Raw genomic sequence first — 21,567 nt, 5'->3', positions numbered from 1 at the left:
AATGTTTTAAATTACATTTTTCTCTAAGATTATATTTCTCCTCTTTTGTTGAGAATTGTTGTACATTCTTGGCTAGCAGGTTATAGTTTGCTTTGTGTATCATTTTAGCTGTTTGCTAATTCACTATGTGGTGGAATTTCAGTATTTGTGATTCTATAAATAAAGTGTTTGTATGCTGTCTATATCCAACATGATGTATTATTATAACTGATCTTTTTTGTAACACAGTTAATGAATGAAGTGTACTTTTGTAGTTATTTCCCATATTTCTACACAATAAGTCAGATATGTAACACTAGTGAGCAGTAGAGAATATGAAGTCATTTTTGGTCTAGAACATGTTTTGCTGTATTCATTGTTGACGTGTTTCTTGCTACTTTATGTTGTATATTTTTTACATGAGATTTCCAGTTCAATTTATCATCAATTATAAAACCTAGAAATTTGGTTTCATTTACCGTATTTTTCGGAGTATAAGTCGCTCCGGAGTTTTAGTCGCACTGGCTGAAAATGCATAATAAAGAAGGAAAAAAACATATATAAGTCGCACTGGACTATAAGTCGCATTTTTTGGGGAAATGTATTTGATGAAAGCCAACACCAAGAATAGACATTTGAAAGGCAATTTAAAATAAATCAAGAATAGTGAACAACAGGCTGAATAAGTGTACGTTATATGAGGCATAAATAACCAACTGGTATGTTAACGTAACATATAATGGTAAGAGTCATTCAGATAACTATAACATATAGAACATGCTATACGTTTACCAAACAATCTGTCACTCCTAATCGCTAAATTCCATGAAATCTTATACGTCTAGTCTCTTACGTGAATGAGATAAATAATATTATTTGATATTTTACGGTAATGTGTTAATAATTTCACACATAAGATGCTCCTGAGTATAAGTCGCACCCCCGGCCAAACTATGAAAAAAACTGCGACTTATAGTCTGAAAAATGCGGTACTCTTTCAATTTCTATTCCGTCTATTTGTGTCTGACTTTCTCTTCTACTGTTACCAAATAGTCTTATTTTACTTTTACTGAGATTCAATGATAGTCTGTTTTTGTCAAAGCATCTTTTTAATGTGTTCATTTCTTCTGTTATTATTTGTATTATTTTCTGTGTGTTCTCTCCTGAACAGAAAGCAGTTGTGTCGTCCGCAAATAAAACTAACTTTAAGTCCTTTGTAACTTTACAAATGTCATTTATATAAAGATGAAACAATCTTGGTCCCAGTATTGATCCGTGAGGTACACCACAGGATATATTTAGTGTTGTAGAAGTGTGTTGGCCTAGCTTCACGTATTGCTTCCTGTTGGTTAAAAAGCTTCTTACCCAGTTCAAGACCAACCCTCTGATGCCATATCGTTCCAGTTTTGTTATTAAAATATCATGATTAATTGTGTCAAATGCTTTAGTTAAGTCCATGAATACTGCGGCCGCACATTCTTTACCATCTATTACAATGCTCATTTCCTCTGTTATTTGGATTAATGCTATCCATGTTGAGATATTAGCTGTGAATTCTGGTGTGTAGTTAGTAAACTTGTGTATGTCTCCATTCTAATAATTTGGTACGACTTTTGTAATTTTCATTTTGTCAGGGAATTTGCTGGTTAGAAATGATACGTTGCTGATATATGTCAGAGGTTCTGAAATGTCTTCTATAACCTTTTTTAGGGTTACCATATCTATTCCATGACAGTCGGTTGAGGTCTTGGATTTACAATATTTTACAAATTTTGATTATTTCTTCTTTTGTCACGTTCTTAAGAAACATGGAATTGGGATTTCTGTCTATGAGCTCACTCAAGTCCTCAACTGATCCATCATCTGCATTTGGAAATCTTTGTTCCACATTGTTTCCGATATTTACAAAGTAATCATTAAAACGTTCAACTATTTGGTTTATATTGTCATTTTTTGTATTTCCATGTAGAAAGTACTGGGGGTAATCTTTCTTAGCAGCATTTTTAATGATGCTATTTAGGATGCCCCATGTTGCTCTCATGTTGTTTCTGTTCTTCTTTAATAATTGTCTCTAGTATTCCTTCTTACATGTTCCTAGTATACCAATTAGCTTGTTTTTATATTTCTTATACTTATTTATAGATGTCTGTGTTATTGATATTCCATGTAATGTATTTTTTTTGTGACAAGCATTTTTCAGTCCTTTTGTCATCCATGGTTGGTTGTTTTTCTTTTGCTTCTTACTAACTTCTTTCCATGGACAACATAAACATTGATATTATACATGTGGGCCAATATATATATATATATATATATATATATATATATATATATATATATATATATATATATATATAAATGCTGTTAAATGTAGCTTTGATGTGGCAAGCTACTTTTGCAGTGTAGCTTGTAGTGTAGCGTGCTACAATTGTCTGAGGATAGCTTAGCTACATTTAATTGAGAGTAACTTGTAGCTTAGCTTACTACATTGTCCAGGTAGCTTGCCCATCACTGTCTATTTGGCCTAGCTCACATGTCAATAGTTTGAATACTGCAAACTTCAATACAGTAACACCTCATTTGTTCTGCAGACGTCCAGCGGGTGTCAGCGGGGAGTCATGAAGAGGAGTGGCACACCAGTGTGGGACAGAAGGAGCTACAGGCCCCCTCCCACATTAAAGAGGAGCAGCTTCATGATGAAGATGAAGCTCAGTCCTTACAGCTTCATCACAGTCAAAGTGAGGAGAACAGAGGGGCGGAGCTTGTAAGTCAACACATCACAGAAGCTGATGGAGAGCATTGTGAAGATATCAAGTCAGAACCAGACAGCATCTTTGCTCCACTGTCAGACATGGACCACATGATGTCACACTCTTCTGATCACAGTGACCACATCCAAAAACCTTTGGAGAGTAAAAATGACTCTAAAGGTGATACGAGACATCACACTAACAACAAACACTTTGACTGCTCTGAATGTGGGAAATCATTTAGAAAGAAGAGTGATTTTACAAGACACATGAGAATACATACTGGAGAGAAACCTTTTATTTGTGCTGTTTGTAAGAAGAGTTTCTCCACAAAGCTTAACATGACCACACACATGAGAACACACACCGGAGAGAAACCTTTTGCTTGCTCAGTTTGTGCTAAAAGATTCAACACTAAGAAGGAAATGATATTACACATGAGAACACACACAGGTGAGAAACCTTTTACTTGCTCTGTTTGTAAGAAGAGTTTCCCCAGAAAGGAAAACTTGACCAGACACATGAGAACACACATTGGAGAGAAACCTTTTGCTTGCACAGCTTGTGCTAAAAGATTCAGAACTAAGAATGAAATGACCACACACATGAGAACACACACAGGTGAGAAACATTTTACTTGCTCTGTTTGTAAGAGGAGTTTCTCCAGAAAGGAAAACATGACCACACACATGAGAACACACACTGGAGAGAAACCGTTCAGTTGCACTGTGTGTGATAAGATGTTCAGGTTTAAGTATCAGGTCAGTAAACACAAGTGTGTAACAGTCATGGAAGCTGCAGGGATGTAAAAACACTTAAACAGTGATTGTGCTAAATGTAGTTTAAAAACACAGCATGTTTAATAAGAATGTATATTTGATGTTGTATGTAGTGCTTCTCATCTTCTAGTCTTATATGTTGGCCTGTACCGGTAATTACTTTTTAAGTTGTGTGCATGTATTGAATATTATATATGTAGCTACTATTTTATTCTATTTTCTCATTGTTAAACAGAGAACATCTTCTTATTTTTATTAGTTATTTTTTCATGCATATTTTCTATTTTATTTTATTGATGTTATTATCCAATTAAGAGTATGAATGAATAAAATGGTTAACAAAATGTGGACTCTGGTAGATTAGCAGCATTGTTACATCATGGATGTCAACTACTGCAAAACATCAACAAAGAAGAAAAATGCTGAAGTTAGCAACACATCACTGAACTTTAGAGCCATCGTGAGTGGAGTTGCTTGTTTTTATTGCTGCATTTGTACTTATTTCACCTCACATCTGGCACCGTGCAGTAAAAAATGGGATATTTATTTATTAAAGAACACAAACCGAGAGCAACAGGGAACTATGAAGAAAACAAAGCAAACTGCTGAAACCCAGCAAAACACTCACAGGAAATGTGGAGCAGATGGCGTCCACAAAGTACGTGCGTACTAGAGCTTGGCATCAAAAAGTATAGTCGATGGTCACCCGTGAACAAAGAATAATGTCCAGACAACGAAGGTAGCAAAAGGATCAATTTAAATAGTCTTGATTGCAAACAGAAAACAGGTGAGGGGAAATGCTCGGGGACAGAAGTGAAGCAGCCACAGGAAAACACCAACAAAACTAGAAGAGCCACCAAAATAAAAGCACAGGACAGGAAGTAAAATACTAGCAAAAGGCAAACATAAGGCACGGCCTGGTGTAACCAGATGTGACAAATGGACTCTCAGAAATGAGCTGAGCCAAGATTGACACCCTGGATAATGAGGGATAAGCAATCTAGTGTCATGTCAGCACACTGTGACTGGAAGGCAGGATTGTTGTCTTTTATGTGGAGGCTACAGTCCGCATGAGAGAAGTGAGAACTACTTCTATCAATACAACTACTCTTACTTCATTTAGATACATTTTTTACTTACAAAATATATATTTTTTATTTTTTTATTGACATCCAGCATCAGACCTTCTTATCCATTACATCATGTTTGCATACATCATACATCTATTGTCTGCCCTAAAGGTCAAAATATTATTTTTGTTTATTTCCCAGCGATGACACCCCTCGCCCCCATAAATAGAGAAAAACAGCCAAAAAACAACACAAACTAAAGTAATAATAATATTATCAAATAAATAAATAAAAAACAATTATGATATTAATAAAAAATTTGAAGACTCGAAGACTTCTATGGAAATGCAAAAACCGAGACTCCGATATCCCTCGCCCGGACGCGGGTCACTGGGGCCCCCCTCTGGAGCCAGGCCCGGAGTTGGGGCACGATGCAAGCACCTGGTGGTCGGGCCTGTCCCCATGGGGCCCGGCCGGGCACAGCCCGAAGAGGCAACATGGGTCCCCCCTCCAATGGGCTCACCACCCATAGCAGGGGCCATAAAGGTCAGGTGTGTTGTGAGCTGGGCGGCAGCCAAAGGCAGGGCACTTGGCGGTCCGATCCTCGACTACATAAGCTGGCTCTTGGGAAGTGGAATGTCACTTCACTGTGGGGAAAAGAGCCTGAACTAGTACCCTAGGTGGAGAAGTTCCGGCTGGATATAGTCGGACTCACTTCGACGCACAGCAAGGGCTCTGGAACCAGTTCTCTCGAGAGGGGCTGGACTCTCTTCCACACTGGCGTTGCACGCAGTGAGAGGCAACGGGCTGGGGAAGCAATTCTTGTTGCCCCCCGGCTCAAAGCCTGCACGTTGGAGTTCAACCCAGTGGACGAGAGGGTAGCTTACCGCCGCTTTCGGGTGGGGGGACGGGTCCTGACTGTTTGTGCTTACGCACCAAACGGCAGTTCAGAGTATCCACCCTTTTTGGATACACTCGAGGGAGTACTGGAAAGTGCTCCCCCGGGTGATTCCCTTGTCCTACTGGGGGACTTCAATGCTCATGTTGGCAACGACAGTGAAACCTGGAAAGGCGTGATTGGGAAGAATGGCCGCCCGGATCTGAACTTGAGTGGTATTTTGTTATTGGACTTTTGTGCTCGTCACAGATTGTCCATAACAAACACCATGTTCAAACATAAGGGTGTCCATATGTGTACTTGGCACCAGGGCACCCTAGGCCGCAGTTCCATGATCGACTTTGTAGTTGTGTCATCGGATTTGCGGCCTCATGTTTTGGACACTCGGCTGAAGAGAGGGGCGGAGATTTCTACATATCACCACCTGGTGGGGAGCTGGCTGCGATGGTGGGGGAGGATGCCGCACAGACCTGGCAGGCCCAAACGCATTGTGAGGGTTTGCTGGGAACATCGAGCAGAGTCTCCTGTCAGAGAGAGTTTCAATTCCCACCTACGGAAGAACTTGGAAAATGTCACGAGGGAGGTGCTGGGCATTGAGTCCGAGTGGACCATGTTCCGCACCTCTATTGTCGAGGCGGCTGATTGGAGCTGTGGCCGTAAGGTAGTTGGTGCCTGTCGTGGCTGTAATCCTAGAACCTGTTGGTGGACACTGGCGGTAAGGGATACCGTCAAGCTGAAGAAAGAGTCCTATCGGGTTCTTTTGGCTCATAGGACTCCGGAGGCAGTGGACAGGTACCGACAGGCCAAGCGGTGTGCGGCTTCAGCGGTCGCGGAGGCAAAAACTCGGACATAGGAGGAGTTTGGGGAAGCGACTTCCGGACGGCTTCGAAGCGATTCTGGAACACCATCCGCCGCCTCAGGAAGGGGAAGCAGTGCACTGTCAACACCATGTATGGTGAGGATGGATGAGAACCGCCCGGAGTTCCTTAAAGGCCTACTGAAATGATTTTTTTTTTAATTTAAACGGGGATAGCAGATCCATTCTATGTGTCATACTTGATCATTTCGCGATATTGCCATATTTTTGCTGAAAGGATTTAGTAGAGAACATCGACGATAAAGTTCGCAACTTTTGGTCGCTGATAAAAAAGCCTTGCCTGTACCGGAAGTAGCGTGACGTCACAAGTTGAAAGTCTCCTCACATTTCCCCATTGTTTACAATGATGGCCGCCAGCAGCGAGAGCGATTCGGACCGAGAAAGCGACGATTTCCCCATTAATTTGAGCGAGGATGAAAGATTTGTGGATGAGGAAAGTGCGAGTGAAGGACGAGTGGGGAGTGGAAGCGATTCAGATAGGGAAGAAGCTGTGAGAGGGATAAAGCCATACCGCTTTGAACCCGACGCTGACGGTGACGGTCAGGAGGACGCTGCTGGTATTGATGCTGGAGTAGCACACGACATAGATCTTCTTCAGAATACAGAATAGTAAAATGTTATTTATTTATAGACTAGTTTTAGCTTGTGGCCTAGTCTTGCACTGTTACTGTTAGTGTTGCAACTTACACCCCAGGCCTATCTATAGACTAAGTATCTATCTTTGACACAATGTCAAACCTAATTAATTACCCATTATCTCTATGGGCCACAGCTCCATATACCGGCAATACTAAAAATATGCATGTAGATTAATAAGATCCACAACAAGACAATGATAATATTAATTATTGCACATGTTTGCAGATTGCAGGTGTCAATAATATGAATTGATTTACAAATATTATGAATATTTCTATTTCCAGGTGTACATGTCACAACTGTGTGAACATGGAGACAGTGGCTGAGTGTGCCTGCTGTCATGAGCTGGAGGCAGTGGCCAGAACAATGGAGCAGGAAGGGGTGGAGACGTGCATCATAGACCACCCTGGCTTTCAATCTGTGTCTGGATGAATGGGTGCTGCAGACAGCGTATTACGCCTACAAACAGCAATATGGCGTGCTGCAGCAACAGCAAAATGAGTGAGGCACTAATAAGTTTAAATCATTCTTTATTCTATCAACCTTTGGAAGATAAGTCAGAATGAGCACTTTCTTATTCTTATTCTGTGAAATGTACTGTGCTACAATGTACATGACATTATATATCATAGAAGTATTACATACATGGACCGTAGATGTCAACAATATTTACAATTTACTGCAACAGTAAATGACAAATGAATAGAATGCATGACAATGTCTTTTGCATCTCAGAGAACAGTGAGTCACTGTGTATCCATGTCCGGATAATAACAGGTGCCATCATTTGCTATCAACTATTCTGTACTTGCAGGCGGAGACGACACACAGCATATCGACAGTTTGTACAAATGTACAATACTTTACATTAATGCCTATTGTAGTCTTTTGCCAGTATTGACACTATTGACAGTAATGTCAGTAAATGTACGATACTTTATACTGCAGAATAACTTGACTAGAACTTGAAGCAATAATTATATGTAGACTATTTTATTGTTAATTTATTTCATTGTTCATGGAGTAGTCCAGTGGTTCTCAAATGGGGGTACGCGTACCCCTGGGGGTACTTGAAGGTATGCCAAGGGGTACGTGAGATTTTTTTTAAATATTCTAAAAATAGCAACAATTCAAAAATCCTTTATAAATATATTTATTGAATAATACTTCAACAAAATAAATGTTTAGAATTAAGTTCATGAATCCAGATGGATCTCTATTACAATCCCCAAAGAGGGCACTTTAAGTTGATGATTACTTCTATGTGTAGAAATCTTTACCGTATTTATAATTGAATCGCTTGTTTTTTTTACAACAAGTTTTTAGGGTTTTTTTTGTTTTTTTTCCCAAATAGTTCAAGAAAGACCACTACAAATGAGCAATATTTTGCACTGTTATACAATTTAATGAATCAGAAACTGATGACATAGTGCTGTATTTTACTTCTTTATCTCTTTTTTTCAACCAAAAATGCTTTGCTCAATTTAAGTGGACCCCGACTTAAACAAGTTGAAAAATTTATTGGGGTCAATTGTACGGCATATGTACTTCACTGTGCAACCTACTAATAAAAGTCTCAATCAATCAAACAAAAAAACATAGTAACAATGTTGAGTATTTACTGGCATTGTCCTCTAGAGGTCACTGATGTGTGCTCTTTTCCAGAGTCGTGTAGAGAGAGAGTTTGGCCAACCCGGGTTCAGAGTCGGTGTCTAACAAGGTGCCCTGTAGTCACCTGATGTCACCTGAATTTATTTTGCTATGAAAAGCAGCATTTTAATGTTGACTCAAAATATGTTGCATGATAATTACGTGTCTGACATTTAAATTCAAGCAAACGGCCTGAAAATCAGTTGAACATTCAGTGAGTTATGGTGATTTTAATCACTGATAGACCTCTGTATCCATCCATCCATTTTATACCGCTTGTCCCTGTAATGCAGTGGTCCCCAACCTTTATGCAACTGCGGACCGGTCAACGCTTGAAAATTTGTCCCACGGACCGGGGTGTTATTATTATTATTTTTTATATATATATATATTTTTTGTCATAAAAAAATACAATCATGTGTGATAACGGACTGTATCCCTGCAGACTGTATTGATATATATTGATATATAATGTAGGAACCAGAATATTAATAACAGAAAGAAACAACCCTTTTACTCAGTGGCCAAGTGGTTAGAGTGTCCGCCCTGAGATGGGTAGGTTGTGAGTTCAAACCCCAGCCGAGTCATACCAAAGACTATAAAAATGGGAGCCATTACCTCCCTGCTTGGCACTCAGCATCAAGGGTTGGAATTGGGGGTTAAATCACCAAAAATGATTTCCGGGCGCGGCACCGCTGCTGCCCACTGCTCCCCTCACCTCCCAGGTGGTGAACAAAAGGATGGGTCAAATGCAGAGGACACATTTCACCACACCTAGTGTGTGTGTGACTATCATTGCTACTTTAAATTAACTTGTGTGAATGAGTGTGAATGGGGGAGGGAGGTTTTTTGGGTAAGTGTACTAATTGTAAGTGTTTTTATTTTTTATTTTATTTTATTTTATTTTTGGTACCGGTACCGGGCTGCACAAGAATTAGTTTTTTTTTTTTTTTTTAGTTCTTGTGCGGCCCGGTACCAATCGATCCACGGACCGATACCGGGCCGCGGTCCGGTGGTTGGGGACCACTGCTGTAGTGCACTAAATACGCAGTCAATGATTCAAAAGGTGGCCGTGATGACGCATCGTTTCTTTGGCTCTCCTGCGCATGACACATCTCGCGAGAGCAGAGTGGTACCGTCTTGTAACGTCAAGTGTGCGAACTGTCGTGAAAGCACATCGACGGAGAAAGACGTGAGAAGGACGCTAATAAGTCAGTCTTAATATTTGTTCTCCAGTTTGAAATATTTACGTCGTATAAAATACATCTTTGATTCTTTATTCAAGGATAAAATGGTCTCGATGTGCTAGAAGCACTGTGCCGCTTCTCGTGCTCGTTTATTGTTAGTTAGCTTAGCTCGCTAGTTAGCTTAGCTTGTTAGCTGCTAGCAGAAGTTATCAACACATCGCTAAGTAGAGATCAAGTGTGAGAGTAAAGTGTTGTGATTGTGTGAAAATGTCTACATTACACATGTTGAGAGCGTTGGTGGATCAGCGACTAACTGCTGCCGTTGAAGAAATATTTGTAGTGTTAGAAAGAACGATAGCAGAATACGAGGCGGAACTTTCTAGAACAAAGGAGCAGAACAATCTACTATTGGACGCTGTTTTCAAGAAACATCAAGTTGTGTTACACAGAACAGGTTTGTTGACTTCTTACTCTCACATCTTTACTAACTTTATATTGACTAAAAACAAGAAAATGACATTTTAATGTATAATATAATCACAATGACCGCAAACATTTAAGTGTCTTGTTTGCAACTTGCTTAAACTAAAACTAAAAATCAATAACTAGCTTGTTACTATTTGTATACACACATATACAGGCCTCCAATTGTAACTTTTTAAGGTTAAGAAAAGTGTTACCTTAAAGGAGGCTAGCTAGCTTCAGGTTCAAAATGAAAGTGCAACATCAAATATTGTTCTCCTCCAACAGCATTGTGCTCTTAATCGCACACCGACACTCCATGGAAGTAGAAGCCATTGAAATGAAGTGAAACGAAGAGATCGGCTCCGTTAGCTCGGAGGGAACATTTTCAAAATAAAGTCCATGAAGTCACCGCCATGTCTCCCGAGCCGTACGACTCTAGTGAGCATGAGCAGACGCTGCGGCGCTTCAGTATTCAGGAAGTAAGCAGTTGCGTAAAATGCATTGATAAATGGCGGTTTTTCGGTCATTAAAAATGTAAACGTGTTACTAAACATCTGGAATTTCACCGCTGTGTATCATTTTAGCCCTGCGATGAGGTGGCGACTTGTCCAGGGTGTACCCCGACTTCCGCCCGATTGTAGCTGAGATAGGCTCCAGCGCCCCCCGCGACCCCGAAGGGAATAAGCGGTAGAAAATGGATGGATGGATGGATGTATCATTATACCGTTTATTGTTACATCCATAGTCCATTAACAAGTAAAAAGTCAAGGGAGGTCACGGCATGTTCTTGCCTTAAATGCCGGTCAGTTTTTTCGGGCATTACGGCAAGTCACAAGGGTGGCCACGGAAAATGCCGCGGTTGCCGTGGTTAAATTTGAGCCCTGCATATATATATATATATATATATATATATATATATATATATATATATGTATATATATATATATATATATATATATATATATGTATATATATATATATATATATACACACATATATAAAGGGACAAGCGGTAGAAAATGGATGTATTTATATATATATATATATATATATATATATATATATATATATATATATATATATATATGTATATACATATATATATATATATATATATATATATACACTATATGTTCTGCCATTGAACAGTCAGAGACCAGGACTTCCTTAAAAGATTTGACAAAATTAATTCAGCAAAGGTCACAGGCAAAGTCAGGCCCTGTCTACATTAAGCCAGATAACTCCTTAAACAAACAATTATTCAGCTTAAGCCCAGTGTCAGCCACACTAACCCATCGTTTAAGGTTCCCCTCCTTGGATCATTTGTTACACGGTTAAGTGCGTCGTGTATTTCTTGAATATCCACAACCTCACCCCGTCATATCTTCATATCTTTGGAACTTTAAAAGTATTTGAAAACATGACGTCTTAGAAGGACATACTTTTTAATACTTTTTGGGGAGTTGCTGGTAGATGTGGAACATGTGCAAGTAAGACCTATGCTGACCCACAGCATGTAGCAAATAAAGTAGAAGAATTTAATACAGTTATTTCTGTCAGGAGCTGGAACGCAGCTTAGTGACGAACGAGACCCCAAGGATGCAGAGACGGGAGGCAGACGCTGAGTAAAATAATATTATTTAATACAAACAAAAGGTGCACTCACATGAAGGGAAGAAAAGAACAGAAAACTCAACCACAAAAGGAGTGGGGGAATCAAAAGAAGGCGAGTGCAGAAGTAAATGCGCAAGAGACGGAACTCATTTTGTACCGGAAACATCACACGTACGCGAAGCAATGATCCGAAGCTGTCTGGTTGACAATCTGGACTGAAATAAGAGACTGATTGGCAACATGGTACAGGTGTGTCCCGGTTGCATATCAGGCAGTTGGTGTGGAAGCCTGTGAACAGCACAAGGAAGTGAAAAATACCCAATATGGGCACAGGACAGGAACTTATATACCACATACAGATAACAAGCAAACTTAAGTCCAAAACAGTTACAAAGATGTAACAATTTCCTCACTTTCGGACAAAGATATCAACCGCTATTCTCTCTGGTCATTGGAACCAATCAGATGTTAGGACCCGCCCACTGACTTTGATGGCTGAGTTTGAAAGATAAAATACATTTATGTATTTAATTCCATTTGTAATGAATTATCACATTTTTAAGTAATTATTTAAAGATGTATTTATTTCAATCAATCAATTGTTGAATTTTGTCCAATTTGACCCTCCATATTTTAGGAACAGCAAGACTTCCACAATATGGACTCATTTAGCCTTTTCAAATCAAGAGCACACTTATTCCAGAATGCTTAATCACTTTCATTTCAGCTATTTCTAGTTTCTTGTCTAAACTGACATTTTCTGTTTTATATTGTTCAATGTTGTAATGTTTGTATCGTTTCTAGAAAGGCACCTTATAAATAACATTGATTATTATTATTCGTATTATTCTTAAACAGAGGATTTGGTCCTTTGACATCATTTCCAACCTTTTTTTCTCCCTGAGAACTACTCATTTTTTGTCATGTTTATTTTCATAGCTTCTTTCAAGCCAAACAAAGGAAATAATAGTATTTTGCCAGAGCACATTTGTATCACTACTAGAGGTATTTTGTCAAAAATAAAGGATTTAGCGCTTTATTAATATGAGCAGCAACATTTAGAAAGTACTATATGTAGGACTTTACAATATTGCACTGCCATCTACTGGTGACTTTTGGCTACCACATGATAAATTGACGTGTAGGCGAGAGGCAGTAGCTTAGTTTCACTTTCACTTTGCCTTTTACCTCATTTTTCATTATCATCAGAATAAAACACAGGACTAAATTGTATCGTTTTATTGGTGAATAATACAACAATATACACATCATTTTAGTTAATGTAACAATTACAACAAAATAATAAAATTAATCATTTTATTACAAACAACAAAGCTTTGAGTCTTCTGCGCATGACACATCTCGCGAGAGCAGAGCAGTCATAGACGAGAGCAGAACCGTCTTGTAACGTCAAGCGTGCCAACTGTTGTGAAAGCACATTGACGCAGAAAGAAGCCAGAAGGACGCTAATAAGTCAGTCTTATTATTTGTTCTCCAGTTTGACATATTTACGTCGTATAAAATACATCTTTGAGTCTTTAATTCAGGAAAAAACCCGTCTCGGTGAGCGAGAACCTTATCGTGCTAGCAAGTTTAGCTAGCTTAGCTTGTTAGCTGCTAACAAAGAGACGCGGATGTTATCAACACATCGCTAAGTAGAGATCAAATGTGAGTGTAAAGTGTTGTGATTGTGTGAAAATGTGAGTGTAAGGTGTTGTGATTGTGTGAACATGTGAGTGTAAAGTGTTGTGATTGTGTGAACATGTGAGTGTAAGGTGTTGTGATTGTGTGAACATGTGAGTGTAAAGTGTTGTGATAGTGTGAACATGTGAGTGTAAAGTGTTGTGATAGTGTGGAAATGTGCGAACGAACGATAGCAGATTACCAGGCGGAACTCTCTAGAACGAAAGAGAACAATCAACTACTGGACGCTGTTTTCAAGAAACATCAAGTTGTGTTACACACAACAGCTTTGTTTACTTCTTACTCTCACATCTTTACTAACTTTATATTTCATTATTAACACTTTTCTTCAATAGATGCTTTGTCTTGTGGGGATGATGCAATGCTTTCATTTAGATTCTTCATGAAAACGAGACCGTTTGAGGTTGATGTTCCTCTCAGTTTGTAACAATGTGTGATTGATTGATTGAAGGAGTTATGAGAAGTTTGCATATTAAAGGCTACACTTTCATCACGGTACACATTCACTGCTACAAGAAAGCCTGAGATGGTTTCAGTTGAAATATTTGTTCACTCACACAGATAGAACACAAAGTATGTAGAAAGTAGCAAAAAGAAAACAATACTGCAAGAAAATTGCAGCAAAAGGCTTTGTATATTCCCAGTTACGAGTAACAACAACCTGTAATGTCTTGTCAAAGCTGCTTTGAAGGAAGTAAGGGATTTCCAGTCCTTTGTGGCTACTGATAGGGACTTCCACATGTTGGTGGTACAGCAGGCAAACTAATTAGAACCTTTTTTGGAGTGAGATCTGGTTGAATGTGACTTGTACAACTACCTCTGGTGTTATAATGGTCAATATATTTTGAAGTATCTAGACAGGTACATGGGTATTTTAGTGGTATGGTGTATCTTGTACACCAGACCAACTGCAAGAAGATGTACTCTGTCACCTACCAAGAGCCTACCCACTTTAAGGAAATGGTTGGCTGAAAGGTGAGCCCGAGATGGACGGTTGAGTAGAAGCCCAATCATTTTGTTTTGGGTTGTCTGGAGTTTGTTTTTCAGGGCTTCCAAACATGAACTCAGTAGTCAAAGTGGGGTTAAATGAGTGCTTGTGTTAGAGTCGTAAGTGTATTTCTACCCACCAGCCGGGTGATCCTACTATGTAAGAACTAGGGTTGTACGGTGTACCAGCATTCGTATAGTATCGCAATACTAATTAATCCTATTCGGTACTATGCCGCCTCTAAAAAGTACTACTACTATGATTACATCAATTTTTTTTGGCATCACAACATCTTCTTTCATTTTTTAAACATGTATCTTATGTTTATAAACTCAGGAAATACGTCCCTGGACACATGAAGACTTTGAATATGACCAATGTATGATCCTGTAACTACTTGGTATCAAAATTTGTGGTATCATCCAAAAATAATGTATAGTATCCAAACAGCAGAAGAATAAGTGATTATTACATTTTAACAGAAGTGTAGATAGAACATGTTAAAACAGAAAATAAGCAGTTTGTTCAGTCTTGTTTGTTGAATGTATTGATGATGTATGTAAAACCAGTGTTTAAGTTCACTTTGGAATTCAACAGTGAGGTGCACTTCCTCCTTTAGACAGCGAGAGGCAGCATTGCCTAGTTTACAGTAAGGAGTTCTTTTCAGGTCTACTTTAAGCTAGTTTGGTGACGCTTGCAAAAGTTTTCATCTGCTCGAATCTCATGCCAAACAATGTATCATCGGTATGTATCGTTGAGTAGTATGTTAATTGATTGAGTTGTATTATTTAAAACTCACACACTCACCAAATACATGTTATACTGTAATCAAATCCATTTAAAGTTATAATTTCACTTCCTGATTCTGACTTACATGCAACAATAAGTGAAAGTAAACATTTATTTTCAGTAACCAAAGTAGTCAACACATGAATTATTAAAAGAACATAAAGGTGACTGGCTTTCTGTCAGCGTGTCGTAGATGGTCTCCAATTCCTAAAGAGGAATTGTTGATGGATATACTCCATAAAACAGCACATAGTAAAACATGTTTTGGCAAAAGTTTGTTTTGGCCTAGCCAACAAAATGACCACAAAAAAGTATTCTGCATGATGACAAAAACATACCATGAATGTTTTTTTTAAATGATTCTGGAATTAGATTTTTTTTATTACCATGATATTGAAGTTATGGTGATGACTATGTCATTAAAAAAATATTGTTAAGTTTAGAGATAAAGTTTAGGTGTCATAGACCGTATACAGAATAAAATATTTACACACATTCTATCAGTTAGTGTAAAGTTAAGAATGCCTCAATCAATGCTGCCTTGTACTTATAAAAAAAACTTGCTCCTCATCAAATTTCCAAGTCTGTTTTTGTACTCACTTTTGAATTAATTTTAGTGGCTGGGACAAAAGGAAGTATTTCCCGTGTTTTTATTGGTTGTTTTGCTACACACTTTTAACACAACACACGAAAGAACACAAATAATGTCATTGTGTTAACAGTGTCAGTCCAAAACTATTTCTATTCTCTCTTTATCTTTTTTACTTATTTACCCAAAAGATGTCCAGCAGCCCCTTCATATTAAAGAGGAAAAGGAGGATCCACAGCCCACCCACATTAAAGAGGAAGAGGATGATCCACAGCCCACCCACATTAAAGAGGAAGAGGAGGATCCACAGCCCACCCACATTAAAGAGGAAGAGGATGATCCACAGCCCACCTACATGAAAGAGGAAGAGGAGGATCCACACATGAAAGAGAAAGAGGAGGATCCACACATGAAAGAGGAAGAGGAGGGAGAGTGTGTTGTAGGGCAGGAGGAGGATGATGTCAGCAAGTTTCCACTGACTGTTGTCTCTGTGAAGACTGAAGAGCATGAAGACAAAGCACCTGAGTCCTCACAGCTTCATCACAGTCCAAGTAAGCACATATCATTTTATTCTCAGGGCATTCAATCCATCACAACTGGACTGTTCACTTTGTCTTAGAAGACTCATCCAAGTAGGCTTCATCACTTCATGCTCATACACTTCAAGTCTTAAATCTAATCATTGGAATTTAGAGGGAAACTGCACTTTTTTGGGGGATGTTTCTATCGTTCACAATCATTATAAAAGACATCATGGTTGATATATATTGTTTTAAAATCACATTCTAACTCATAAATATAAATAAGCCAATGGGAGGTCCTCTATAACCATCCAAAAGTGCCAACAATACTCCATTTGCATTTTGTGGGTGAGCTCCTTTCTCACCTCGGTGCTGGTGAAAGATTATTCCAGATCATGAATCGTGCCTCTCACCTGGATAGTAGAAGGATGAGGACATACTCTGACAAGTTGGTATCATTTGACAGCCAATTTAGACCCAGCAATGGCGAACGACACAAAAAGACACTTGACGTCACCCCCCTTTTCCGTGCGACGATTATGAATCATTCTTCATCTAAACGGAAATATAACAACATTCTATCAGTCTGCGTCATAGTGACTGCAGACCTTGTACAGTAAGTGATGTTTTATTTCGTTTGTTGGCTCTTAGGAAGTTTGCAGTGTGTAATATTCAGTGAATTTTATTTTTTTATTTTGTATTTAGTCTTTATTTAACAGGTAAAATCCCATTGAGATCAAATATTTCTTTTCCAAGGGAGACCTGGCCAAGAGAGCAGCAGCAAGGTTACATTAAAAACTGAAAACAACACTTAAAACATCAAATGTACAACATTAAAACTTGCTGACATAACACATGTGCATACAGACAAGGTGGACTGCAATCATTTCACAGAAGCTTTAAACTCATTCAATGTAACAAGGGTTTGAAGTTGAATATTGGATTGTAGGTTATTCCAAGTCTTCGCTGCTGAAAACCTAAATGCTTTCTTGCCCAGTTCAGTTCTTACTTTGGGGACGACAAACTGCAGAACAATCATTAAAAGAAGATTGTGACTTCCTTGTTTCTTTGTAAAAATACAAGACAGATAAGATGGGGTGATACCCAGAATGGTTTTGTAGATGAACACATACCAATGATTGAGGCGTCGAGCACATAAAGATGTCCAGTTAACCATTGAGTATAACACACAATGGTGAGTAAGTTAACCATTGAGTATAACACACAATGGTGAGTAAGTTCACTATTGAGTATAACACACAATGGTGAGTAAGTTAACCATTGAGTGTAACACACAATGGTGAGTAAGTTAACCATTGAGTACAACACACAATGGTGAGTAAGTTAACTATTGAGTATAACACATAATGGTGAGTAAGTTAACCATTAAGTGTAACACACAATGGTGAGTAAGTTGGTGATGAATCTCAGTGCCCCGTGGTGCACACTATCCAGCTTGTGGGGACAACCAACAGTAGCATTCATGTACAACACATCTCCATAGTCAATAACAGGTAAAAAGGTTGTTTCCACCAATTTCTGTTTCACAGTAAAAGAAAAGCAAGACTTGTTTCTATAATAAAATCCCAGTAAAAGTTTCAGTTTTTTTTTTTTTTTTTTTTTTACAACATACTGAATGTGCTCTTTAAAACTCAAGTGGTCATCAATTAAAAATCTTAAATATTTAAAAGAAGATACCAACATAATTTGTTGCCCATTTCTTGTTCAAATGTTCTCACACAGTGCTGATCTTACAGTTTTTGATGTGGTAAAGAACATACACTTTGTTTTCTCTGCATTTAAAAACAGTTGAAGATAGCAAAGTTGTTCTTGTACTCTGTCAAATGCTTGTTGTAGATATTTAAAAGCCTCAGCAGGAGTGAGTGCTGTGCAGTATATGACAGTATCATCAGCGTAGGAATGGAAAGTTGAGTTCGGAATATTCTGTCCAAGATGATTAATTATTAATTAATAATGGGCCCAACACAGAACCTTGAGGGACACCCTTTTCCACTTGCAGTCCGTCCGAGAAGGAACCTTCTATCTGAACAGCCTAAGTTCTACTTGTGAGGTCATTTGCAAACCATCCAACTGCTTGCTGAGAAAAACCAATAGCTGAAAGACATTTGATTAAAATGACATGATCAACAGTATCAAATGCCTTTGAAAAGTCAATAAAGAGGGACAGACAGCACTGCTTCTTGTCAAGAGCTTCAGTTACATCATTTATAAACTTCATAGCAGCAGTAACAGTACTGTGATTTCTGCCAAAATCTGACTGAAATGGTGACGGAATAAAGTTGGTGTCCAACAAGTCTTTTATCTGTTCACTGATAAGGGATTCAAGCACTTTTGCCAGAACAGAGAGTTTAGAGATCGGTCTGTAATTATTTAGATTACTAGGGTCACCTCCTTTTAATAGGGGGATTACAAGGGCAGATTTCCAATCCAAGGGGATTTCATTTGAAATTAGAGTACGGTTAAAAATGTGAGTCAGTGGTCCAGCTATAATTTCAGCTGCCAACTTTAGGAAGAGCGGCTCCAACTTATCTGAGCCAGCTGACTTTCTAGGCTTAAGTTTTTTTTAGAGCCCTCACTCATGACCTCTGTTGTGGTAAAGGGCGTAAAGTTAAAAACCTGGGTATTTTCAACGGTTCTTTCCGGAGTTAGCGGAACTTCAGTAAAGTTGTCAGAATTATAGAGAAAACCAGAGGAAATAAAATGATTATTATAATGACTACCCATTTCTCACGGATAAATCATGCAGGTAAGGTTGGATTTCATCATACACCTTTGCGTCTTGCGAGGACGTCCATGTAAACAAACAAGGACTAGGACCCCACATCTGCCACCCGTGACTGCATATCCATTTAACTAACTAACTATTATTCAATCATCACCATATTTCATGTTTGTCCTGTTGTTGGTTAATAAAAGTCCACAACCATAAAAGACTTCCAGTAGGATGTGTAATAAGAGCTATAAATGATTTAGATATGATAGTTTTTATGCATATATTTGATTAGGCCAACCTCACATCATGTGGATGGTTGGCATAAGAGCTGCAAAGTAAAATACAGTAACACCTCTTTTGCGTTCTATGTTCTGCAGACGTCCAGCGGGTGTCAGCGGGGAGTCATGAAGAGGAGTGGCACACCAGTGTGGGACAGAAGGAGCTACAGGCCCCCTCCCACATTAAAGAGGAGCAGCTTCATGATGAAGATGAAGCTCAGTCCTCACAGCTTCATCACAGTCAAAGTGAGGAGAACAGAGGGGCGGAGCTTGTAAGTCAACACATCACAGAAGCTGATGGAGAGCATTGTGAAGATATCAAGTCAGAACCAGACAGCATCTTTACTCCACTGTCAGACATGGACCACATGATGTCACACTCTTCTGATCACAGTGACCACATCCAAAAACCTTTGGAGAGTAAAAATGACTCTAAAGGTGATAGGAGACATCACACTAACAACAAACACTTTGACTGCTCTGAATGTGGGAAATCATTTAGAAGGAAGTATAATTTTACAGTACACATGAGAATACATACTGGAGAGAAACCTTTTACTTGCTCTGTTTGTAAGAAGAGTTTCTACACAAAGCGTCACATGACCACACACATGAGAACACACACTGGAGAGAAACAGTTTGCTTGCTCAGCTTGTGCTAAAAGATTCAACACCAAGTATGAAATGATATCACACATGAGAACACACACAGGTGAGAAACCTTTTACTTGCTCTGTTTGTAAGAAGAGTTTCTCCAGAAAGCGTAACATGACCACCCACATGAGAACACACACTGGAGAGAAACATTTTGCTTGCTCAGCTTGTGCTAAAAGTTTCAACACCAAGTATGAAATGATATCACACATGAGAACACACAGGTGAGAAACCTTTTACTTGCTCTTTTTGTAAGAAGAGTTTCTCCAGAAAGGGTGAAATGACCACACACATGAGAACACACACTGGAGAGAAACCTTTTGCTTGCTCAGCTTGTGCTAAAAGATTCAACACTAGGAATTACATGATATTACACATTAGAACACACACAGGTGAGAAACCTTTTACTTGCTCTGTTTGTAAGAAGAATTTCTCCAGTAAGCAAATTATGACCACACACGTGAGAACACACACTGGAGAGAAACCTTTTGCTTGCTCAGCTTGTGCTAAAAGATTCAACACTAAGAAGAAAATTATATTACACATGAGAACACACACAGGTGAGAAACCTTTTACTTGCTCTGTTTGTAAGAAGAGTTTCTCCAGCAAGGAAATCATGACCACACACATGAGAACACACACTGGAGAGAAACCGTTTAGTTGCACTGTGTGTGATAAGATGTTCAGGTATAAGTATCAGGTCAGTAAACACAAGTGTGTAACAGTCATGGAAGCTGCAGGGATGTAAAAACACTTAAACAGTGATTGTGCTAAATGTAGTTTAAAAACACAGCATGTTTAATATGAATGTATATTTGATGTTGTATGTAGTGCTTCTCATCTTCTAGTCTTATATGTTGTCCTGTACTTACTTTATAAGTTGTGTGCATGTATTGAATATTATATATGTAGCTACTATTGTATTTTATTTTATCATTGTTGAAGAGAGGACATCTTATTTTCATGTGGTTTTTTTTTGTGTCTTATAAAATCAATTTGTTTCCATTGCATTTTATTGTTATTATCCAATTAAAAGTATGAATGAATAAAATGTTTAACAAAATGTGGACTCTGGTAGATTAGCAGCATTGTTACATCATGGATGTTAGCTACTGCAAAACATCAACAAAGAAGAAAAATGCTGAAGTTAGCAACACATCACTGAACTTTAGAGCCATCGTGAGTGGAGTTGCTTGTTTTTATTGCTGCATTTGTACTTATTTCACCTCACATCTTCACTTTTAATCCTAAAGTCTTCTTCACATATATTGTTGTAGGCTTCTAACATTTATGTTTCTGATGTGTGTGTGTCGTCTGTGGAAAGGGTTGTTGTCCCTTGTGGATCCAATTGTTCACTTGCACATATACATCTTCATCATCATCATCATCATCATCATCATCAT

At 38.5% G+C, this 21,567-nt stretch overlaps 1 protein-coding gene across 2 annotated transcripts; it reads left to right on the top strand.

Annotated features, from left to right (window-relative positions):
- The first annotated feature begins 9,895 nt into the window (after positions 1-9,895).
- LOC133570633 (uncharacterized) lies at positions 9,896-21,134 on the top strand. 2 transcript variants are annotated; one of them, XM_072916499.1, is made up of 2 exons: positions 9,896-10,283; positions 19,611-21,134. In XM_072916499.1, the coding sequence occupies exons 1-2, from the start codon at positions 10,097-10,099 to the stop codon at positions 20,390-20,392; spliced, it is 969 nt and encodes a 322-aa protein (XP_072772600.1). In that variant the 5' UTR covers positions 9,896-10,096; the 3' UTR covers positions 20,393-21,134. The 2 variants fall into 2 exon arrangements, with proteins under 2 accessions (XP_072772600.1, XP_061779311.1); XM_061923327.2 differs by lacking the exon at positions 19,611-21,134 and adding an exon at positions 16,170-16,612.
- Positions 21,135-21,567: the final 433 nt, after the last annotated feature.

This window comes from Nerophis lumbriciformis, linkage group LG28 (assembly GCF_033978685.3).
Source record: "Nerophis lumbriciformis linkage group LG28, RoL_Nlum_v2.1, whole genome shotgun sequence".
NCBI classification, from domain to species: domain Eukaryota; kingdom Metazoa; phylum Chordata; class Actinopteri; order Syngnathiformes; family Syngnathidae; genus Nerophis; species Nerophis lumbriciformis.
The sequence above is the reverse complement of the archived record's forward strand: the minus strand, read 5'-3'. Positions and strand labels throughout refer to the sequence as shown.